General features: G+C 64.9%; 2 protein-coding genes across 2 annotated transcripts; both read right to left on the minus strand.

The window, feature by feature from the left end:
* Nucleotides 1-1,882: 1,882 nt before the first annotated feature.
* Nucleotides 1,883-11,514, minus strand: B4GALT7 (beta-1,4-galactosyltransferase 7). The gene is made up of 6 exons (XM_055124255.1): nt 11,376-11,514; nt 5,669-6,031; nt 4,058-4,283; nt 3,338-3,421; nt 2,946-3,050; nt 1,883-2,541 (listed from the first exon to the last, which is right to left on the minus strand). Exons 1-6 carry the CDS (start codon nt 11,423-11,425, stop codon nt 2,386-2,388), a joined length of 984 nt encoding a protein of 327 aa, XP_054980230.1. The 5' UTR covers nt 11,426-11,514; the 3' UTR covers nt 1,883-2,385.
* Nucleotides 11,515-14,477: 2,963 nt separating this feature from the next.
* LOC101543843 (transmembrane emp24 domain-containing protein 9) lies at nt 14,478-20,790 on the minus strand. Its single transcript, XM_055124256.1, has 5 exons — nt 20,592-20,790; nt 20,399-20,499; nt 17,988-18,113; nt 17,432-17,578; nt 14,478-15,177 (listed from the first exon to the last, which is right to left on the minus strand). Exons 1-5 carry the CDS (start codon nt 20,761-20,763, stop codon nt 15,028-15,030), a joined length of 696 nt encoding a protein of 231 aa, XP_054980231.1. The 5' UTR covers nt 20,764-20,790; the 3' UTR covers nt 14,478-15,027.

Genomic DNA, 20,790 nt, shown 5'->3' on the forward strand with positions numbered 1-20,790 from the left:
GGCACCCGCGCCCGCGCACCTGGCTGCGGAGCGCCAAGGGGGGCGATCTTTGGGGGCTTCGGGTTCGGGCCACACCCGGCCCTGCTCGGGCGTGCTCCTGGGGCTGCACTCCGGGGTGACTCCTGGCAGTGCTGGGGGACCAGATGGGATGCCGGGAAGTGTCTCAGCGCATCTCTTTCTCCCGCCAGAGCCCGGAACGTCTCCTTCTTCGCTGAGCGTCCTGCCCGCGCGTTCAGTTCTGAACTGTGTGTGCAGAGGCGACTGGAACGCTGGCCCGAAACAGGGAGCCCACGGCACAGAACTGCTAATGTGCTTCTTATTTTCTGCTCGCTTTTGTTTTTGGGCCTGGTTATGCTCAGGGGTCAGTCTCCTGGCTCTGTGCTCCGGACTCATTCCTGGTGGACCATTACGGGACGCCAGGCTCCAACCTGGGTCAGCTGTGTGCAAAGCCATCTTCCTACCCGTCGAACAACTGCTCCAGAGGTTTGAGTTTTTGTCTCTTGGAGCTCAGGCTTATTCCTGGCTTTGCACTCAGGGATCACACCTGGCAACTCGGGGGCCTCATGAGATGCTGGGGCTCTGACTCAGGTTGGCCACACGCAAGGTCGACACACTCCCTGCTGCACTATCACTCCAGCCCGTGAAGCTTGACTCAGTCCGGCCAGGACTTAGGCTGAGTTCAGAGTTCACTGTTTCTCCAAGGCTTCAAGCCTTAAGCACGTGAGGCTGGTGTATCTCCTCTGTTCTCATTGTGTACCCCGAGAATGTCTGAGTCTTGAGGCTCTTTTGGGGTAACCAACTCTAGCTACGCCAGAGCCCTGTAGGTGCACAGTGAAGGGGGGAGAGATTTCAGGGCCCCATGAGTCCATCGCAGTTTTTTAGGGTTTTTTGGTGTGTGTGTGTGTGGTCACACCTGACAAACCTCAGGTGTTACTCATGGTTCTGCACCCAGAAATGACTCCTGGAGACGCCTGGGATCATACGGGATACCGGGGACCAAACTCCGGTCGGCTGTTCGAGGCCAGCACCCTACCCACTGTGCTAGCGCTGCAATCCCTTAGTCCATGGGGCTGAGCCCTGGCACTGACCCCTCTGAGGACTCTAAGTTTTCTCCTCACGCTGCGCCCACAACCCTAACTTCCTTGAAACAGGCGGCTGGAGGGAGCTGGAATAGGGCAGATCTCCTGCCACCTAAGCGAGGTTAAATTGTGTGTGTGTGTGTGTGTGTGTGTGTGTTTTGGGGTCACACCAGCAGTGCTCAGGGCCTACTCTTGGCTCTGTGCTCAGGGATCACGACTCCTGAGAGCCAGGGCCCGTACGGGATACCAGGGATCGACCCTTCGTGCTCCTGCGTACCTTTCATTTTGGAAGGGGGAGTTACAGCTGGCAGTGCTCAGGGGCTGCTCCTGGCTTAGTACCAGGGACCGAGCCAGGGCCAGGGGCTGGCAAAGCCCCTGCCTTAGCCCCTGACTATCTCTCCGGGCCTCAGCCTTCTCTGGAGAGTTGTCTTTTGAGTTTTTGTATTTGCTGGGGGTGAGCTTTGTGGTTTGGGCCACGCTCTGGGGTGCTCGGGGCTCACCCCTGAGCTTACTCATCTCCCCAGCCACGCCAGGCCGGGGGCAGGGCAGGGGCGGGGGACCCGGTACTGCCCAGTCAGCCGCATGAAGGCAAGCGCCTGACCACCGCCCCCGCTCTCCAGGCGAGGAGCTCTGACGCCAACCCAGTGGGGCGGGGGGGCGCTCCCCACTGCTAACTGGGGCCGGGGACGGCAGAGGTGCCTCTGGGATGAGGGGACCGGCAGGGCAACCATGAGCATGCGGCTTGTCCGTCGCCCGTCTCCAGGGCCCACCCCTCAGCCACAAACAGGCGACAGACAGCAGGCCACGTTTTCCTTTTTTTGTCTTTTTTCTTTCTTCCAGTTTCACTTACTTGAGAACATCGAAAAGTGAGCTGAGTTCAGAGGAAGAATCTTGCGTCCTGGTTTCTGTGAAAGCCAAACACTGGGCCAGGCCCGGGGAGCCCGGGCCCCTCTAACGGGGGCAGCAGGGCCGATGCTGGCAGCTGTTCCGCACCCCCGGGGCCGGCACGGGTCTGGCCAGAGTCCAGCCTGGCCATGAGAGGTGGTCTCAGCTGTGCAGGCAGAAGGGCGAGGCGGGTGGCCGGTGCCAGGCTGAGATCCACGCGGGGAGCCATGTCCTGTCTCTGCCGGGGAGGAAGACGCAGCATCCCAGAGCGGGGGCCCCGGGGCAACCCCAGCCTGCCGGGCTCTGGTGGGTCTGCGGCCCCCGGACGGCATCAGTCACACCTCAGGTCTCCATGGCAACCGCAGCCTCTCTGTCATGTGTGGCAGGGCCCAGGCTTCCAGAAGGTTCTGGCCCAGACACGTCAACTGAACGTGCACCACGGGGTGGAGGCCTTGTCGCAGTCCAGAAAGATGTTGAGGACTGTGCAGGGGGCGCCGGCCACTGTCAGGGCCGTGCGCGAGTCCACGCGGTACTTCACAGTGCTCAGGCCGCCCTCAGGGTCCACCTTAAACTGCTCCTGGAGGAAAAGCATGTGCGGGAGGCGTGGTCAGGGCAGGGCCCCCACACCTGCGTCAACAGATGCTCCGGGACCCCCAGGGCGGGGGGGAGGCCAGGGGGGTCCTGCTGCGAGGCCCCAGCCCCATCTAGGTGAGCAGGGCTTCCGGCAGGGCCAGTGAGGGGCTCCAGGGCTGGGGCTGTGACACGGGGGACACCTGGGGCCCCCTCGAGTCCCCACACCCATGGGATCACAAGGCTGCGGGCTGTTTTGGCTTGGGGCCCTGAGGGGGAAACAGAGTCACTGGTGCCTGCAGGGCCAGACAGGGAGCAATGGTCTGGGGACCCCCTCAGAGCTGTACTCCCGCAGGGCCGGGGCCTGCACTCGAGGCTGCTCCCCTGCAAGCCCCTCCCAGCACCCCGTACCTGCTTCTGAGCTGCGGTACGTTTTTGGTCCCTCTTGCGCCAGGCTGGGTCGTGCAGGTGGCGAAAGGTCTGGTAGCCGGTGGTGATCCCCGTGGGGCGGAAGAGCTGAGGCCAGAGCGGGTGGCATTAGGGCGGGGACCCCCACGCCACTAGGGGGCGCTCTGAAGGCCCCGGCAGGGCAGGGCAGGGCAGGGCAGGGCAGGGCAGGGCAGGGCAGGGCAGGGCAGGGCAGGGGCAGCTGGGGCTGGAGAGCCAGCCCAGGACATCCACCCGAGGACAGCCTGGAAGGTGGGTCCCTGCCACTCGGGGTCCTGCACTGGCCGCAAAAGGCCGGGAGAGGAGCTGCAGGCGGGCAGCCCCAGGGCGGGCTGGGGGCGCGTGTGGGGTCCTACCTTCAGCCCAGCTCCTTTAATGCGCCGGTAGAACTCGTCATCCTCACGGCCCCAGCCCCAGAAGCGGTTGGACATCCCGTTGCACTGACAGGGACAGGCAGTGTGAATGCCCGACACTCGGGGAGCCCCCGTACCCCCTCCCCTTAGCAAGCACCTCGCCCACACAGCCTGTGCCGCCAGGGCCCTCTCCGGGGAGCTGTGAAGTGCCAGCCTCATCTGCACACACACACACACACACACACTCTTTTTTCTTGGGCTCAGGAGCCATACAGGGTACTGATGAGGGATTCCCCTGGCTCTGCATTCAGGTGTCACTCCTGGTGTGCTCAGGGGCCGCTGTGTGGGGCATGGGGATCACACCAAGGTCTGCCCGTGTCTGCCCTGTGCTCAGGGCTCACTTCCGGCTCTGCACTCAGGGGTCACTCCGAGGACCCTCGGGGCACTGAGGATCAGGCCCGGGTCAGCAGTGTGCAAGGCAAGCGCCCGACCTGCTGCCCATCTCTCTGGCCTGGCCTTTTTTTTTTTAAACTTATTCATTCTTGGGTGCTCAGGGCTTACTCCTGGCCTGGTGCTCAGGGATCACCCTGCCTCTGCCCAGGGGACTCTCGGTGGTGCTGGACAGTAAGCCAGAACCGCTTCCTGCCAGGCAAAGAGCTCGAACCCCAGACCCAACTCTCGGTGGGGCGCTGCCGTTCCGGGGCGCGGCCCCGCGGGCCTCACCAGCTGGTAGTGGCGCCGGGACAGCAGCAGGATGCCGCCCACGTAGGTGGGGTAGTGGTAGAGCGGGTGCAGCTCGGGCGCGGCCACATGGAAGGGGCCGGCCGCGGGGAAGCCGTAGTCCAGCTGCTCGTTGAGAGGGAGCAGGTCCACGTCGTGCATGGCGATGTAGTCGCTGCCGTTGCCGCTCTCCAGGAAGCCCACGTTGATGAGGGCCGCGCGGTTGAACCTGGGGGGCGTGAGGGGCGGCTTGAGCCTGGCCCGCCCTGGGGGAGGGGCCGCCAGCCCCGCCGCGCCTGCCAGGGGGAGCCAGGGAGCAGGGGAGGGGCCCCAGGCCAGGGACGGGGCAGACCCCGGCGGGTCCCCAAATGGGAGCCCTGAGGGCCTTGAGCATCCGCCCTAGGGACAGGGTGCGGGTGGGCGGCTGGGCTGTGGTTTCACTGAGGCCCCACAGGCTGGAGACCTGCATTTAAAATATTTGATTTTGGGCCATTCCTGGTGGTGCTCAGGGATCACTCCTGGCTCTGTGCTCAGGGATCACTCCAGGTGGGCCAGGGGGCCACATGGAGGGGATGGAGCCTGGGTCAGCTGCACGCAAGCAAGAGGTCTACCTGCTGTACTGTCACCACGGAAAGTCACCCGTGTACCTTCGGTCTTACGACAGACCTACAGAGTGTACGCTGAAGAGGAGGCGGTTTGCGCGTTTAAAAAGATGTCCACTCTCTGCACCTGAGACGGACCTCCCTGGCCTAAGGAAACGCTGACTTCAGCAAACTCCCTGCGACCACCCTGACGAGCAGCCACCTGTGCGTGCGCCCCCAGGCTGCTGGAGTCTGAAGCAGGACGGTGAGTTTGCAGCGATATCTGATATGGACGGGCTCTCGGACCCTGAGCCTTGCCCAGGCTTCAGGTGTGGGCCTCACCCGCCGCAGGTCTGACCAGCGGTGTAACGGAACCTCCCTGTTCCCTGCCCTGGGTGGTCCCGGCGTGCCTGATTAAGAAAGTGGCCAGTCCCGGCAGTTCCATCACTGGCCCCTGGAGCCCCGTATTTGATTCCAGCAGCACACGGCTCCCTGAGCACCTCCAGGCGTGACCCCCCGAGCCCTGATCAAGAGGGGTGCTCCCATCACCGAGGCTCAAAACATTAAAAACCAGGGGCTGGAGCGACAGTATCAGCACGCTGATCTTGCACATGGCTGACCGAGGCTCGATCCCCAGCACCCCAACATGGTCCCCTGAGAACTACCGGGAGTGACCCCTGAGTGCAGAGCCAGGAGTCAGCCCTGAGCATCACTGGGCGGGGCTCAAAAACCAAACAGCAAAAATAAACGAAACAGGACCCACGGGATGGGTGGTGGTGGTGTGATTAAGTGGCAGAGCACGCACAGTGCCGTGAGGCCTGGGTTCAATCCCAGGCTCCGGGCCCCCTGCACTGCCAAAGCGACACAACAGAACGACACGGGCAGGGTCTCCTCTTCCAAGTCACCCAGCAAAGGGTTCGGCGCCTTCCAACAGAGGCCCGGAGTGGGGTCTCGCTGGGGTGCCCTACTAGAAACGGCCACCCTGGGGCCACTGCGGAGGCCCTACCCGAGGTGGTCCGCCCGGAGGCCCTACCGGAAGTGGTCCACCTGGTTGAGCACGTAGATGTGGTGCGGGACCTTCTTCCTGCTCAGGAAGCGGTGCAGGTGGGGCACGAAGACCTGGAGCTCCTCGAAGCGCTCTCTGAAGGGGACCAGCACGGCCAGGCGGTGGGGGCCCCAGGACGGGTCTTCCTCCCAGTGTTCGGGGGGCGGCTCGGGGGGACAGAGCCGGGCGGGCCCCAGGGTCTCCTGCTCGGGGCCCCTGGGTGCCCGCGCCACGTCGCCAGAGCAGCTGAGCTGTAGCCAGAGCAGCGAGAGGAGGCCCAGGAGAAGGCAGGCCACAAAGAGGTGGAAGATGGAGCACTTCCGAGGGAGCCCGCCGAGGAGCAACCTGGGCCTGAAGGAACGAGAGGGCGTGGTCAGAGGGCGGCCAGTGGGGCTCGGGGCACTCCCACGTCCCTGCAGGGGCCGCCTAAGCCCGTGGTTAGTGCAGAAGCAACTGCCACACCTTCGATCACGTCACGGTTCCTCGGAGCACCGGGCACTGGGCAGCCCCCAGCCGGGCCCCAGGGAGGCTGGAGGCTCCCAGCCCGCGAGCCTGGTCACCAGGAACAGAGACGCCACTGTGCCTCCTGCTGCCACCAACCCTTCTGCCCCTGCAGGTCTGGCTCGGACCCTTCCCGGCCGGGACTGCGCCAAGGGTGGGCGGGAGACAGTCCCGGGCCCCCCTCTGGTGTCACACGGCCCCCAGCGCAATGCTTGCTGCGGGCTAACCAGGCCTGTCCTCTGTCCGCTCCAGCCCGAGTGCGCCACCGCCAGGGCAGCCGCTGAAGTCTCGAGGCAGGGACGGGCCGAGGGGTGGACGCGTGAGGACTGAGCCACCGGACAGCAGGGAGGGCGCCTGCTGGGTATGTGGCCCAGGTGGTTTTTTTTTTCTTCTTGGGTCACACCCGGCGATGCACAGGAATCACCCCTGGCGATGCTCAAGGGACCATACGGGATGCTGAACCCGGGTTGGCCACATGCAAGGCAAACGCCCTCCCCGCTGTGTTACTGCTCCAGCCCTGTGACCCAGGTTTGATCCCTGGTACCACACGGGGTGCCGGGTCCCGAGCCTGCCAGGAGCGACCCCTGCACGCAGAGCCGGAGTGACCCCTGCAAACCGCTGGGCATGGCCCCAAAACAAAGCAAAAAGCGGCACAAGGCAGAGCCAGAGAGAGGCAAGAGCCTGGCAAGCCGGCAGGCTGGGGCGGGAGCGACAGCACAGCGGGGAGGGTGTCCGCCTGGCACGTGGCCGGCCCACGGGGACCCCCGAGTGCAGAGCCAGGAGTCACGGCTGAGCACTGCCAGGTGTGCTCAAGGAGAAGAGAACAAGAAAGAAACCCCGCAGCACCGTGCAGGGAGACTGTCTTCGGGGCCTCAGAAAGCAGGACACGGCCAAGGGGCAGCAGAGTGGGCGGGCGCTTGCCGATCCCTAACGTCTCACAGTCCCTGAGCACTTCGGGAGTAATTCCTGAGTGCACGGTCAGGAAAAAACCTTGAGCATTGCTGGGTGCAGCCCTCCCCCCGCCCCAAAATACCAACCCCCTCAAGAAACAAGCAAAAAAAGAAAAATCCAACCAAAGGGCGGAGTTCACCTGCCAGGTTCCTTTCAGCATCTTTCTGGAAGGTGCCGGTGGGGGTGGGGTGGGGCTGAAGACCCCGAGAGAGGCCGAGGAAGCGCGTGGGCCCCGGGACCCCTGACCAGCACCGCCACCCATCCCGGCACCACACGCCTCCACCGCTGGCAGGTGCCCCCGGAGCTCCGGAGCACTGTGGGGCGTGGCCCGTGTTAGGGGAGGACGCTGGGGACAATCCCCGGTGAAGGTCCTGCCGTCACCCGGCCCCAGGCACCCGCCTTCCTGAGAGACCCCGAGCACCACCAGGTGTGCCCGCCCCAAGGGTGGGCCCCTCTCACTGGCGCCCCTGAGAGGACCTGCCAGGCCATCCCTCTACTTTACAATCTCAAACTGTCTCTAGTTTCTTTGCTTGTTTTTTTTGCTCTTGGGCCGCACCCTGGCGAGGCTCAGGGTTCCTCCTGGCTCTGCACTCGGAATTACTCCTGCTGGTGCTCAGGGGACCAGAGAAGGTGCCGGGGACTGAACCCGGGTTGGCTGCAGGCATGGGAGTGCCCCACCTGCACTTCCTCTCCAGCCCTCACACTGTCTCTTTCTCCCTGTGGCTCTGGGCTCACGATGCTCCCAGGGACGGGCTGGTGGCTCAGGGGCAAAGGTCAGCTCTGCACACTGCGGGCCCCAGGCCGGCCCCAAGTATTGCCCCAAACAACACAACACAGTTCTGCCCGCTCCTCCACGGCAGGATGCTGCGGGCCAAGGGGACGGTGGAGCCCTGGGCCCCCGCCCTGCATGGGCCCCCGTGTTTGGCTGGCTGGGTCTGGTGTCTGGACCCTACCCCGCAAAGCTCAGGAATCACTCCTGCTGGTGCTTGGGGGATGGGATGCCAGGAGATGCCAGGAATTGAACCCGGGTTGTCACATGCGAGACAAGCGCCTTATCCGCTGAACGATCACTCTGGCCCCAGGGTCTCCCAAGCTGCCGGGTGGAGGTGCGGGTCACCGGGCCCTAAGGTGACCCCACGGTAGGGGGTCCCAGCGCCCCTGAGCAGCGCTTGGGAAACCCCTGCACCCCGGAAAGCTGAGCTGCTCCTGAGCACAGGACAAAGGTCGGACTCGGCTGTGTGCCCATTGCCCGGGCGGCTCCGGCCTCTCCCGCAGCCCCGCGGGTCTGAGTGTGGCTCCGAGTGCATCTCCCGGTGGGTCCCTCCCCTGCCGAAGTCACAGCAGCTGATGGGCCCGGCGACCGCTGTGGGTTGTTCCGAGCCGTCCAAGCCCCCTGCCCTGCTCCTTCCTGCTGTTCTCACTGTTCCGGGCCAGCTCAGTGGGTGCAGGCTCCTGCTCTGCTCTGGCGAGTCACTCCCTGCGGTGCTCGGGGGCCATGCGGGGTCTCGGATCAAGGCTGGGTCTGCGCGGTGCAAGGCGGGCCCTCCCTGCCCTGCCCTCTCTCTGCCTGCCTCTGCAGCCTTCCGGGGCTCCTGCCCCCTCTCTCCCCGGAGGGGCCCGGGTGCCCCTGGAGCACCGGCACGGGCGCTGCATGCGGCATGCACGTGTTAAGTCACACTCAGAGGCAGGGGCGCCTGCGCTGCTCCGACACGCCACCACCCCGGGCCAGGCCAGGGGCCGTGTGACTTACCCCCCAGGGTCCGGAGCTGGGGCTTTCCGCGGGGGAGGGCCGGGGGCCGAGCCCCGGAGTGGCCGGGGGAGGCCAGAAGCTCTGCTGAGTCTCTCTCGACCTCTGGCCTCTTTGCCGGGTGGTGGCGGGGCCCGCGGGGCCGCGCGCGGGGCGAGAGGCCGGCTTGGGGGGGAAGAAGCAGCGAGTGTGACCCAGGAGCCTCGGGCTCTCCGCGGGGTGCTCTGGGTCGGCTCCCCCTTCTGCCAGGTCAGTCCCTGGAGCATTTGCACGCTGAGGTCTAAGGGGACCTAGGAAACACGGGCCACTACGGAGGCGACCAGGTGTCCGGCAGGACCCTGCGCGCTGAGGACAGGAGCGGCTGGCGCCCCCTGGTGGCCAATCCAGGGCCTGCAGGCCCAGGCCGGCTGGCAACAAGTTACACTAGAGATCCGGTTTCCCTTCCCAGCACTGAGCTCAGGACTGAGTCTCAAAAAGCAAAATTAAGGGGCTGGAGCAATTGCACAGCGGGGAGGGCGTTTGCCTTGCACACGGCCTACCAGGGTTCGATCCCCGGCATCCCATATGGTCCCCCAAGCACCGCCAGGAGTAATTCCTGAGTGCAAAGCCAGGAGTAACCTCTGTGCATCGCCCCCCCCCCAAAAAAAAAGCAAAATTAAGCCCAGAAAGGCCAGTTCTTTTTGGGGCTTTTTTTGGGGTCACACCCGGCGATGCGCAGGGATTACTCCTGGCTCTCTCAGGAATCACTCCTGGCGGTGCTCGGGGGACCATAGGGGGTGCCGGGAATCGAACCTGGGTTGGCCGCGTGCAAGGCAAACGCCCTACCTGCTGTGCTATTGCTCCAGCCCCGAGACCAGTTCTCGTGGCGGCAATTTCAGGGGTCTCTTGCGCCCGACCCGGTTTCAGAAATCACAGCAGGAACTGCTCTCAGCCTGTTTCCTGGGTCCTGGGTCCCAGAGGTTCTGTGGGAGGTGCGTGCTCTGTGCTCGCAGGAGGCTGGCGAACCCCGCCTGGCGCTGGCTCCAGGCACCGCTGTCATATTTCTGCCCACTCCGACCCCAAGGCAGAAACACCCCCTCCCCCAGACACACCGGGGAACGGAAACTCCTGTACTTTCACCGTCTGTCACCAGAGCCCTTGTGACGGGTCCAAACACTCAGCTGTCTGCTGGTCACACCTGGTGATGCTCAGGGTCCTTCCGGCCGTGCACAAGGCCCTGTGTTCCACCCCCCCCCCGCCCCGCCCAGCCCAGCCTTAAGTTTCACTTTTGACCAGGTTGAGGAGGGACCAGAGAGAGATGACGGGGTTAAGGTAGTTTCCGTGGGGCCCGGGATAGGACGCATGCGGCCAGCCTGAGTTCCGTCCCTGGCATCCACACGGTCCCAGGCCCCGCGGGAGCGAGCCCCCAGGGCAGAGCCAAGAACTGAGTCCTGAGCACCGTGGGCGTGACCCCAGGGCTAAGCCAAGAAAAGGCGCCACTCCGGCTTGACGCCTAGCCCCTCGGCCTCCCACGCAGACCCCTGTGCGGCCCCACACACAGCTGGGCGCGGCCCCCAAACCCAAGCTGTGAAGGGGACAACAGCGCAAAGGGCTGGGAACGGGCCTCGTATGCTTGAGGCTCCGAGTTCGAGACCCCAGGCCCACCCCTGGGAGGTCCCAGTGGGCTCTGGGCGTGTCAGCGTTATCCCGGAGCCCAGGAAACAAGCTTTACATACATGACTACATACATGACACCACCCTCCTCCCGCGCTGCAGAACCACAGTATGATCCCATTTCCGACGAGGGAAGGCTGAGGTCAGGAAGAGTCTGTGCTATCACTGGAGAGAGACCCCGTCGGGGGCTGGCCCACGGCCCCCCAGCCCGCCCCAGGCGGCCGAGTGCGGTCCCCGCTGCTCCCAGGAGTTCCGGGCCAGCAGGGACCCGCGGTCCAGTGCTCTGGGCGGGCCAGGCTTTGGGGCGCGCTGCTGGCCTGAAGGGTGGGGGTCGTCCCGTGTGGATCCTCCCGTGGGGGTCTTTCCGTGGGGTCCTCCCGTGGGGTTTTCCCGTGTGGGTCCTCCCGTGGGGTCCTCCCGTGGGGTCTTCCCGTGTGGGTCGTCCCGTGGGGTCCTCCCGTGGGGTCCTCCCAGCCGAGGCGCCCAGGACCCTGCCCCGCGGGGTGAGTGGAAACGGCCACGTCCACGGCGAGGTCGGGCCGGCTCGGACCGACACGCACGGGCCGGAAGTGGCCGGGCCAGGGGCCGGGGGTGGCCGGTCGGGGCGTCTGAGACCCGGGGGGTCTCTGGGGGTCAGGGACCGGCCAGCGGGGCCCCGGGGCCGGGCAGAGGGGCCGGGGCCGAGCAGACCCCCGGGCCGGCGCGGTCAGGGGCCGGCGCCCACCGAGGGGCGAGGGGGCACGCAGGGACGGCCCGCACCGGGGCCGGGGGTCTGCAGGGCCGGCGACACCCCCGCGCAGGGACCCCGGCCCGGGGCCCGCCGGGCGGGCACGCGCCGCTCACCTGCCATCCTCCCAGGCCAGCGGCGCCGCTCTCCTCCGCGGCGGGAACATGGTCGGGGGCGGCGGCGGCGCATGGGGCTCCCTGCGCGCCCGGCCTCGCCCCCCGCCGCCCCCGGCCTGGGCGCCGCCCCCCGGGCCGCCGCGCCGCCGCTCCGCCCGGAACCGGGCCCCGAGCCGAGGGTTCCGCGCCCGCCGCGGCCCGGCCGCCGCCGCCGCCAGGGGGCGCCCGCGAGACGCGCGCCTGACCGCGCGGGGTCGCTCGGGGGGCGCGGGACCCTCTGGGCGCCGTAAGGGCGCGGGACCCTCCGGGCGCCGTAAGGACGCGGGGACCCTCCGGGCGCCGTAAGGTCGCGGGACCCTCCGGGCGCTGACGGGCTCGGGACCCTCCGGGCGCCGTAAGGGCGCGGGACCCTCCGGACGCCGTAAGGGTTCGGGACCCTCCGGGCGCCGTAAGGGCGCGGGACCCTCCGAACGCCGTAAGGGTTCGGGACCCTCCGGGCGCCGTAATTACGGACGCGGGACCCTCCGGGCGCTGACGGGGTCGGGGACCCTCCGGGCGCTGACGGGCGCGGGGACCTTCCGGGCACTGTAAGGGTTCGGGGACCCTCCGGGCACCGTAAGGGCGCGGGACCCTCCGGCCGCTGACGGGCGCGGGACCCTCCGGGCAGGGGCTGGAGACGCCCACGGCGGGCAGCGCAGACCACCCACTCGCTGCCCTTGGCTCGGAGGCAAGTTCTCCAAAGCAGGAAGCCCCAGGCGAGTGTGGGAAAGGAGCGAACGCAGAGAAGCACGGCAGGCGGGCACAGCTGAAAGCGGGGTCCCGGGAGGGTCCTGGCCAGGGACCCCGGAAACCCGCGGCGGCAGCGCAGTGGCGTTCTGCGGAGGGCTCGGTGGGCGCGGCATCCCGCCCGCCCCGCTCGGACTCCCGGACCGCCGGGTGTGGCGCAAACTGAACAGACACAACCACGTTTCGTGGGGGAGAGGTTGCCTTAGGGCTCACAGGAGTCACTCCAGCGGGCTCGGGGGTCCCCAGTGGGGTCCGAACCCGCGCCGGCCGGGCGGGGCAAACGTGCTACTCGCTGTGCCGTCGCGCGTGCCCGGGGAAACCACGTTTCAGCATCGGCTCCTTGGCTCCGGCTTCCCCGCGGAGGCCTCGTCAGCAGCGCGCAGCGGGCGGGACCCTGGTACTGGGTCACCCCGGCCATGGTGTGGTGCTCCGTCTGCCCATGCAGTGCTCCGGGACACCAGGGCCATGCCCCGCGGTGGCTGTTACCTCTGCCCCTTTGCGTTGGTTAGGGTGACACGTGGTATCCACCGGCTGCTCCTAGCACCGTGCGGGGAGGTATCGGGCATGAGTTCCGGCTCGGGCATGCCAAGGACGCCCAGCTCTCCTCCGCCTGTTCTCCCTGAGGCCACCCGCAGTGGTGCCCGGTGGTGCTCAGGGGCCATGTGGGATGCTAGGGGTCCCTAGGGATCGAACCTGGGTTGGCTCCATCCTTTCCTTGGATCAAAAGCAAAAAAGGGCTGGAGCGATAGCACAGCGGGGAGGGCGTTTGCCTTGCACGCGGCCAACCCGGGTTCGATTCCCAGCATCCCATATGGTCCCCTGAGCACCGCCAGGGGTAGTTCTTGAGTGCAGAGCCAGGAGTGACCCCTGTGCATCGCCGGGTGTGACCCAAAAAGCCAAAAAAAAAAAAAAAAAAGGGCTGGAGTGATAGCACAGCGGGTAGGGCATTTGCCTTGCACACGGCCGACCTGGGTTTGATTTCTCCATCCCTCTCAGAGAGCCTGGCTACCCAGATTATCCCGACCGCACGGCAGAGTCTGGCAAGCTCCCCGTGGCATATCCGATATATGCCAAAACCAGTAATAAGTCTCACAATGAGACATTCCTGGTACCCACAAGAGCAAATTGATGAACAACAGGACAACAGTGTTACAGAGCTTTTGGGTCACACGCAGTGATGCTCAGGGATTGCCCCTGGCTGTGCACTCTTGGCTGTGTTCAGGGGACCAAACAGGATGCCAGGGATCGAACCCGGGTTGGTGGTGTGCAAGGCAAAAGCCTGATCCCCCGTACTATTATTGCTTCCACCCCTGGTTTGCTTTTTTTGCTTTTTGGGTCACTCCTGGCTCTGCACTCAGGAATTACCCCTGGCGGTGCTCAAGGGACCATATGGGATGCTGGGAATCGAACCCGGGTCAGCCATGTGCAAGGCAAACGCCCTCCCCGCTGTGCTATCACTCCAGCCCCTGGTTTGCTCTTAACAAAGGTGCAGTACCCTGCCAGAGGCAGACAATGGGAGAATCGAGCACTGTTCTGATTCTCTTGCTTTGGGCTTTGAATGTGGGACACTCGGCGGGAAGGAGCACAGACCTTGCCCTCCCAGAGGGTCTGGTAGCCTCTGAACTGTCCCCTGCCTCATCTCGCACAGCTGGAGTGCCCTGAAATTCCCCTTCCGGGAGTTCTTTAGTTGTTTACAGGAAACACTTCTCTCTGCTCATCACTTTTCACCCAGTCCTAAGCTCTTATCTTCTTCAGGGGCGTCCCGTGTTGGGCGAAAAGCCCCTTTGGCCTGCTTTGAAGGGCCACGGTAATCCGGGGCTCGGGCGGCTGTTCCCAGATCACTCAGGAAGCCTGTCGCAAGGCGTGCTTATCGTGGGCCCAGGCCTCCACGGGACAGGCCGTATCTGGCGGATGTGCAGATGACAGTTTAACCACTGAGATCACACCGGAAAGAAGGAACCCCAACTACAGATCTCTGATGAAACACGTGTGTCCTGGGCACTGTGAGTACGTGACTGTTGGCGTCTCTCCCCCGTGTGCCCATATAAGCCATGCTGGTTGCAGTAAGGCTGGGACTGCTGACAGCACCCCCGCCTTGCCCGAGTGCTCATTCTCGGCTGTGGAGGCGGCGGCATGGGGATATGCTGTCCCTGGACCCCTCTTACAGGGAGGGGAGTGTGGCTTGGCCGTCAGGCCTCTGCGACAGCAGGTCAGGGGGACCTGCTCGAGGGGGCTGGAGCGATAGTGTCTGCCTTGCTCGTGGCACGGAGACCCCCCCTACCGCCACACTCAGCCACAGCCAACAGCACCCTGGGCCAGAAGTTCATTTCTTTTATTGGGAAACTGATGTAACAAATGGAGACTTATTGAAAATGAAATCAGTAACGAAGATTCTGCAGACCCATCCCACAGCACCAAGGTCTCTTCTTGGCCGGACCCCGGTCCCCGAGCCCCAGAAGGGACCAGCCGGGAAAGAGGCTGCACCCCATCTCCATCAGCAGCCCGGGAAGGGAACAGCGGGCGCTGCAGCTGCGCCCAACCTGCTCCCGCAGGAAGACTCCGAGAAGGAAGACTATGGATGCCTGAACCGCCCGCCCCGCCACCACACATCCCTGCCCAGGTAACACTGAGAGCCCGGGGGTGCAGGGGTGCCCCACAGCCCAGCTGCCCCGGGTGATTACTGCAAGGGCGTGGCCCAGAGGAGGGCAGCGGTGACGGCCACCTGTCCAGGAGATGCCAGTTAAGCTGCACCCAGCGGTGAGGCCCAGAGGGCATTTGGCCAGTGGCCCTCCGGAGCCCGGGCCGGAGAGCGAGCAGTTCCCCGAGGTCCTTCTTCCCTGGACAGACGGCCAGAGGCTGGCGGCGCCTACACCAGCTTCTTGGCTTCAAAGAAGCTCTTGAGGTGTCGCATCTGCCACACGCCGATGGCCACGAGGATGAGGGTCTGCAGGATGGACCACCAGAGCACCCGCTGGTTGGTGCTCTCGCTGGTCTGCCGGAAGCGCTCCTCTCGCCACTGAGGAAGGACAGAGGAAGAGGGTGGGCTTGGCGGGGACCCACCCAGTGCTCCCCGGGGCCATTCCCGCGGGCCAGGGGTCAGCCTGCTCTCCCAGGGAGATGGCCTTGGTCCACCAGCCTTGCTGGGCCCGACTAGCAGTGCTCTGGGCTCACTCCAGGCTCTGCTTTCAGGGACCACTCGTGGTGGGCTCAGAGGACACTGGGTGCTGGGGAGTGAGCCCAGGCGGCCACGCACAGAGGCAGGTGCTCTACCTGCTGTATATACTGCGGTAGCCCCCCAGTCTTGTTCGCTGGCCCACACCCGGCACTGCTCAGGAGTTACTCCTGACGATGTGCTCAGGAATCACTCCTAGTGCTCGGCGGACTACACGCGATCTGGGGATTGAACCAGGCCGGCCCCAGCAAGGTGAGCGCCCCCCTGTTGGACTCTCTCTCAGCACCTCCTCCCACTTTTCTGGGCCACACCTGGTGATTAGCAGAGCTTACTCCTGGCTCTGTGCTCAGGGATTCCCTGCGCGGGGCTCCGGGGACCACGTCCAGACAGGCCGCGTGGGAGGCGCACACCCCACATGCCGGGTGAGCACGCCAGCACCCAACCTGGCTGTGAGTGGCACGCGGGGGCCCTGCAGGCTGGATGGAACCAGGACGGTCACGCCCAGCTTCACTCTGGCCCCGGGAGCATGTCCCTGGCCTGTGCCCGTCTCTTCCCCTGCTAGCTGCCGCTTCCCGTGGCCCTCGAGACCCGACTGCGGGCCAGGGGACAGAGTCCAACTCCCGGCACCACAGGCTGTTCCCTGAGCACTAGCCGTGAGTACAGAATCAGGGGCCTGGGCTAGAGTGACAGTACAGTGGGGAGGGCGTTTGCCCTGCGTGCGGCCATCCCAGGCTCAAGCCTCAGTACCCCACGAGACCCCTCAAGCGCCACCAAGAGTAACTTTTCAGTGCAGTCAGGAGTAGCCTGGAAGCGTCACCAGATGTGACCCCAAACCCCTGCCCTCCCCCCAGAATTTAAAAAAATCAGGGACAGCCTCTGAGCACTGCTTGGTGTGGGCCCAGCTCCCCATCTCTGAAGAATCTGGGGGTCACTACACCCGACACGGTGACCCTGGAGGACCCCGGAGGACACGGGCACAGGCTGCAGGCTGGGCCAGGAGGGGCGGGTGTGTGTGCCCCACTGTCAAGCGCCAACATCTGGGGGCTGGAGAGAGCACAGCAGGGAGGGCATCTGCCTTGCACACGGCTGACCTGAGTTCAGCCCCTGGCATATATGTGGTCCCTGAGCACCCCCAGGTGTGGCCCCAAAACTAACCAAACAAAAACTCCAAGTAGAGCTGGAGCTGGAGGTCAGCTCGACGGGCTGAATGTGCTCCCCACGGGAGAGGCTCGGTCACCCCAGCACTGCCTGGTCCCACCACAAGGGACCCCCATGTCCCCTGGGATAAAGTACACAGAAAGACTGAGCTACCTGGTCACACAGTGAGTTGAAACAGGGGGCAAACACAGAGGTGGGGGGGAGGCGTGGGGTGTGTGTGTGAGGGATGCTGGATCGGGGGGTGGAGAATGGGCACTGGTCGGGGGATGGGGACTGGGTCATTGTATGACTGAAACGTAAGCACGAGAGTTTGTAAGTCTGTAACTCCACCTCACGGCGATTCATTAAAAAAAAATAATAAAAAGTAGAGCCAAACAGTAAAAAAAATTATTAAATTTCCAAAATATTATGTTATTTTGCTTTTTGATGTTCAGGGGTTACTCCTGGCTCTGCACTCAGGAATTACTCCTGGCGGTGCTCAGGGGACCAAAGGGGATGATGGGAATCGAACCCGGGTCGGCTGTGTGCAAGGCAAACGTACCGCTGTGCTATTGCTCCACCCCTACATTTCCAAAATATCAAAAAAACAAAAAAAACAAACCAAACCAAAAACCCAAAAACAGGGGGCAAAGAGACAGCAGTGGGGAGGGACCTTACCTTGCATGACGCTGACCTGGGTTCAATTCCCACCTCCCCCTGGTCTCCCAGCACTCCCAGGGGTCATTCCCGAGCACAGAGGAGAGAGCCCTGAGCATTGTCGGGGTGTGACCCAAAGCAAAAACGGTAACGAAAAGATGAAGGGAGTGAAAATAGGCCATCATGCCTTTCCTGCTCTTTCGCTCGGTCTCGGGGCAACAGCCGGGGGTGCTCCCGCCAGGGCTGGGGGGCTGTGGCGCCGGTGGGGCCCCGGACCCACCCTGCCCCTCCCTTCCCCCCGTACCCGCTGGTAGTTCTGCTCCTTCTGGATCTGCTCCACCTGCTCCACCAGCTGCCGCACGCGCAGCTGCAGCTCGCTCAGCTTGTCCTTGGCGGCGATCTCGGCGTAGTCGTTGGCGTGCTCGCCCACCTGGATGTCCAGGTGCACGCGCTGCGGGGGAGGGGCACAGCGGGTCAGGGACGGCGGTGCGAGCTCCGCAGCGGCGGGACTGGCCCCCGCGCGCCCCCCCACCGGCAGGAAGACCCCAGCACTGAGAGGCCCCCCGAGCACCAGGGAGTGTTGAAGACAACCAAGCACAGGGTTGGGGCTGGAGCCACGGGCCTGAGCGCGGCCCCGGGTGCCAGTGAGCTGGGGACAGGCATGACCGGGGCTGGGTCCTTGCCTGCTCCAGAGCGTCCCAAGTGCCCCGGGGGGTCCCGGGGACAGTGCCGGGTGCCTCCAGCTCCAGGCAGGGAAGTCTGGCCACTTGCCCGCACAGGCTGCACACGCGGCACTGCAGGGGGCGGGCGCGGCTGGCCCAGGGGTCGCCCTCCCCCGCCCGCACCGGGCGCACACTCACCAGCATGCCCCCCGCGAACAGGGAGAACTTGGTGGAGTTGGAGTGCAGGCAGATCTGGTGCTCCCCGGGCGTGTGGGACGTGAAGGTGAAGCGGCCCTGGGAGCCGTACTGGCGGGCCAGGATCACCTGCGGGCAGCGAGGGGGGAGGGTGAAGGCCCAGGACAGAGGGTGCCCTGGACTACGCACGCCGGAGAGCGGCCACTGCTGCTCCTGCCCGACCTCTGTCCCTCCCTCCCTGGGGCCGTGACCCAGGATGCTCAGGGGTTGCTCCTGACTCGCACTCAGGTCGCACTCCCGGCAGTGCTCAGGTACGACATGAAACACCGGGACCAAACCTGGGTGGGTGGGTGCAAGGCAGATGCCCTCCCTGCTGACCTCTGCTCCGGCCCCAGGCCTGGTTCTACCCCTGGCACACACTCCTGAACGCCACCGAGAACCACCCCTGAGCACCACCCATGGCCCCAGACCACCCCACCCCACCCCCTGCCCGACAGCCCTACAAGTCACGCAACAGTGTGTCCTGCTCCCCCCCGCCCCCCCACTTCCTCCGTCTCCAGCCCATGCCCGGTGCCTTGCTATTCCCGACTGACCTGACTCCTCCTCCCAGATGCTCCCAGCCCCCCCTGCATCTCACCCCCCTGCACCTCACCCACCAAACAGGACCTGAGCCCGCTTCCCAGGCCCCAGTTCTTTCTTGCTTTGCTTTGGGGGCCACCCTGGTGATGCCCAGGGCTTACCCCTGGCTCTGCACTCAGGGACCAAACCCAGTCAGCTGCACGTAAGGGAAGCTCCTTACCTGCTGCGTCTACACAAAAAAGGACAAATAAGCCACGCAAGTGGCGTAAGGGAAGGAGAAAAGCAATATAGGACTAGAGTGCCCGACGGAACTGGGCGTGCCTCAGGGCACTGTGGTGGGAGTAGCTCAACAGACCGAAGCTCCCAGCGGGAGGAGCAAGGACGGCCCCCTGCTACCCAACAGGAAGCCCCTTCTGTCCTGCACACCCACATGGGGGGGGTGCAACGACGGACCCAGCAGACATTATTACTAGCTTGGCTCACATATTTTGAGGTTTTTGGTTTCTTTTGTATTTTGGGTCACACCCAGCAGTGCCCAGGGGCGACTCCTGGCTCTGGCTCTGCACTCAGGAGTTAGTCCTGGTGTTGCTCGGGGAACCACGTGGGGTGCTGGTGCCCGAACCTGGGTCGGCCACAAGCAAGGCAGATGCCCTCCCCGCTGTGCTATTGCTTGGCCCCAGATTCTGAGTTTTTGCCCCCCCCCCATACACCTAGTAGTGACCAGGGAGGAACATGGCTCCAGTGCTGGATGTCACTCGGGTGACATCCAGTGGCATCAAGCGGTGTCCAGAATCCAACCTGGGGGCCCCACCTACAGAGACGCCCCCGCGAGTCTCCACGTGGGCTCCCTCCTGACCAACTGCGTGGTCAGAAATACCTTCCTGTTCACTTCTGGGTCACACAAGATGATGCCCAGCGCTTACTCCTGGCAGTGTGTGGCGGAACACATGGGGTGCCGGGGCTCGAACCCCAGCAGGCCGCATGCAGAGGCTGCTCACTGTGCTCTCGCCCGAGTGCCTGGTGTGACTTGCAGTTGGAAGGGAAAAGCTGCTCCAGGGTTTGGGGTTGCACCCTGGAATCCTAAGTTGCACGCAGCCGACCGGGGTTCGATTCCCAGCATCCCCTCTGGTCCCCCAAGCACCGCCAGGGGTAATTCCTGAGTGCATGAGCCAGGAGTAACCCCTGTGCATCGCCGGGTGTGACCCAAAAAAGGAAAAAGAAAAAAAAAAAAAAGAGACCCTGGTACATATACACGGTGGACTACTACTTGGCTGTAAAAAACGATCAAGGGCTGGAGCAACAGCACCGCGGGTAGGGCGTTTGCCTTGCACGCGGCCGACCTGGGTTCGACTCCCAGCATCCCATATGGTCCCCTGAGTGCAGAGCCAGGAGTAACCCCTGAGCATCGCCGGGTGGGACCCAAAGAGGAAAAAAAAAAAAAAAAAGAAACGATCAAGTCGCGCAATTCGCTGCCAGGGGGTGCCCTGGAGAGGGTCAGGCGGAACGGGACCAGAGAGGGGGGGGCAGACTCAGGATGGCCTCGCGCACGGCGGGGAAACTGAGGCGGGGAGGAGGGCACGCTGGGCCCACAGGGAGTCCGGGACGGCGCCCAGCACCGCGGCGGGGAAACTGAGGACACGGGTGTCGGGCCGGCGGGCGCTGGGGACGGGCCTGACTGCCGGGCACGCTCGTCTCGGCTCAGCCGTGAGTCATCGCCGAAGTTTAACGAGCCGGGAAGCGACGAGGCGGCCGGCCCGGGCGCTCGCGGGCCGAACCGGGCCGAGCCGGGACGACGGGGAGGGGGGAGGGAACCGGAACCGGCCGGCCGGGCTCACCTTGTCCTCGGGGTCCTTCACCTCCACGAACATGCCGAGCCCGGGGGTGGCGGGCTGGTACTCCTCGCGCTGCTTGTCGTACAGCTGCGTGCGGTAGTTGCCTGCGGGCGCGGGGCGTCAGGCGGGCGCCCCCGACCCCCGCCCCCGCCCGGCCCGCGCCCCCCGCCCCGCCGGCCCGGCCCGCCCCGCCCACCGATGACCATGGTCTCGTCCGGGATCTCCTCGATGAAGCACTTCTTCTCCGTCTCGCCTATGTGGAAGTACAGCGCGCTCCCGCGGGCCGCCAGGCAGCACAGCAGCGCCAGGGCGCGGGCCAGCCCCGGCCACGGCCCCGCCGGCCGCACGCGCCGCGCCGCCGCCGCCATCTTCCCCCGCCGACTGCGCACGCGCAA

Source organism: Sorex araneus, chromosome 2, assembly GCF_027595985.1.
Source record: "Sorex araneus isolate mSorAra2 chromosome 2, mSorAra2.pri, whole genome shotgun sequence".
In the NCBI taxonomy this organism is placed as follows: domain Eukaryota; kingdom Metazoa; phylum Chordata; class Mammalia; order Eulipotyphla; family Soricidae; genus Sorex; species Sorex araneus.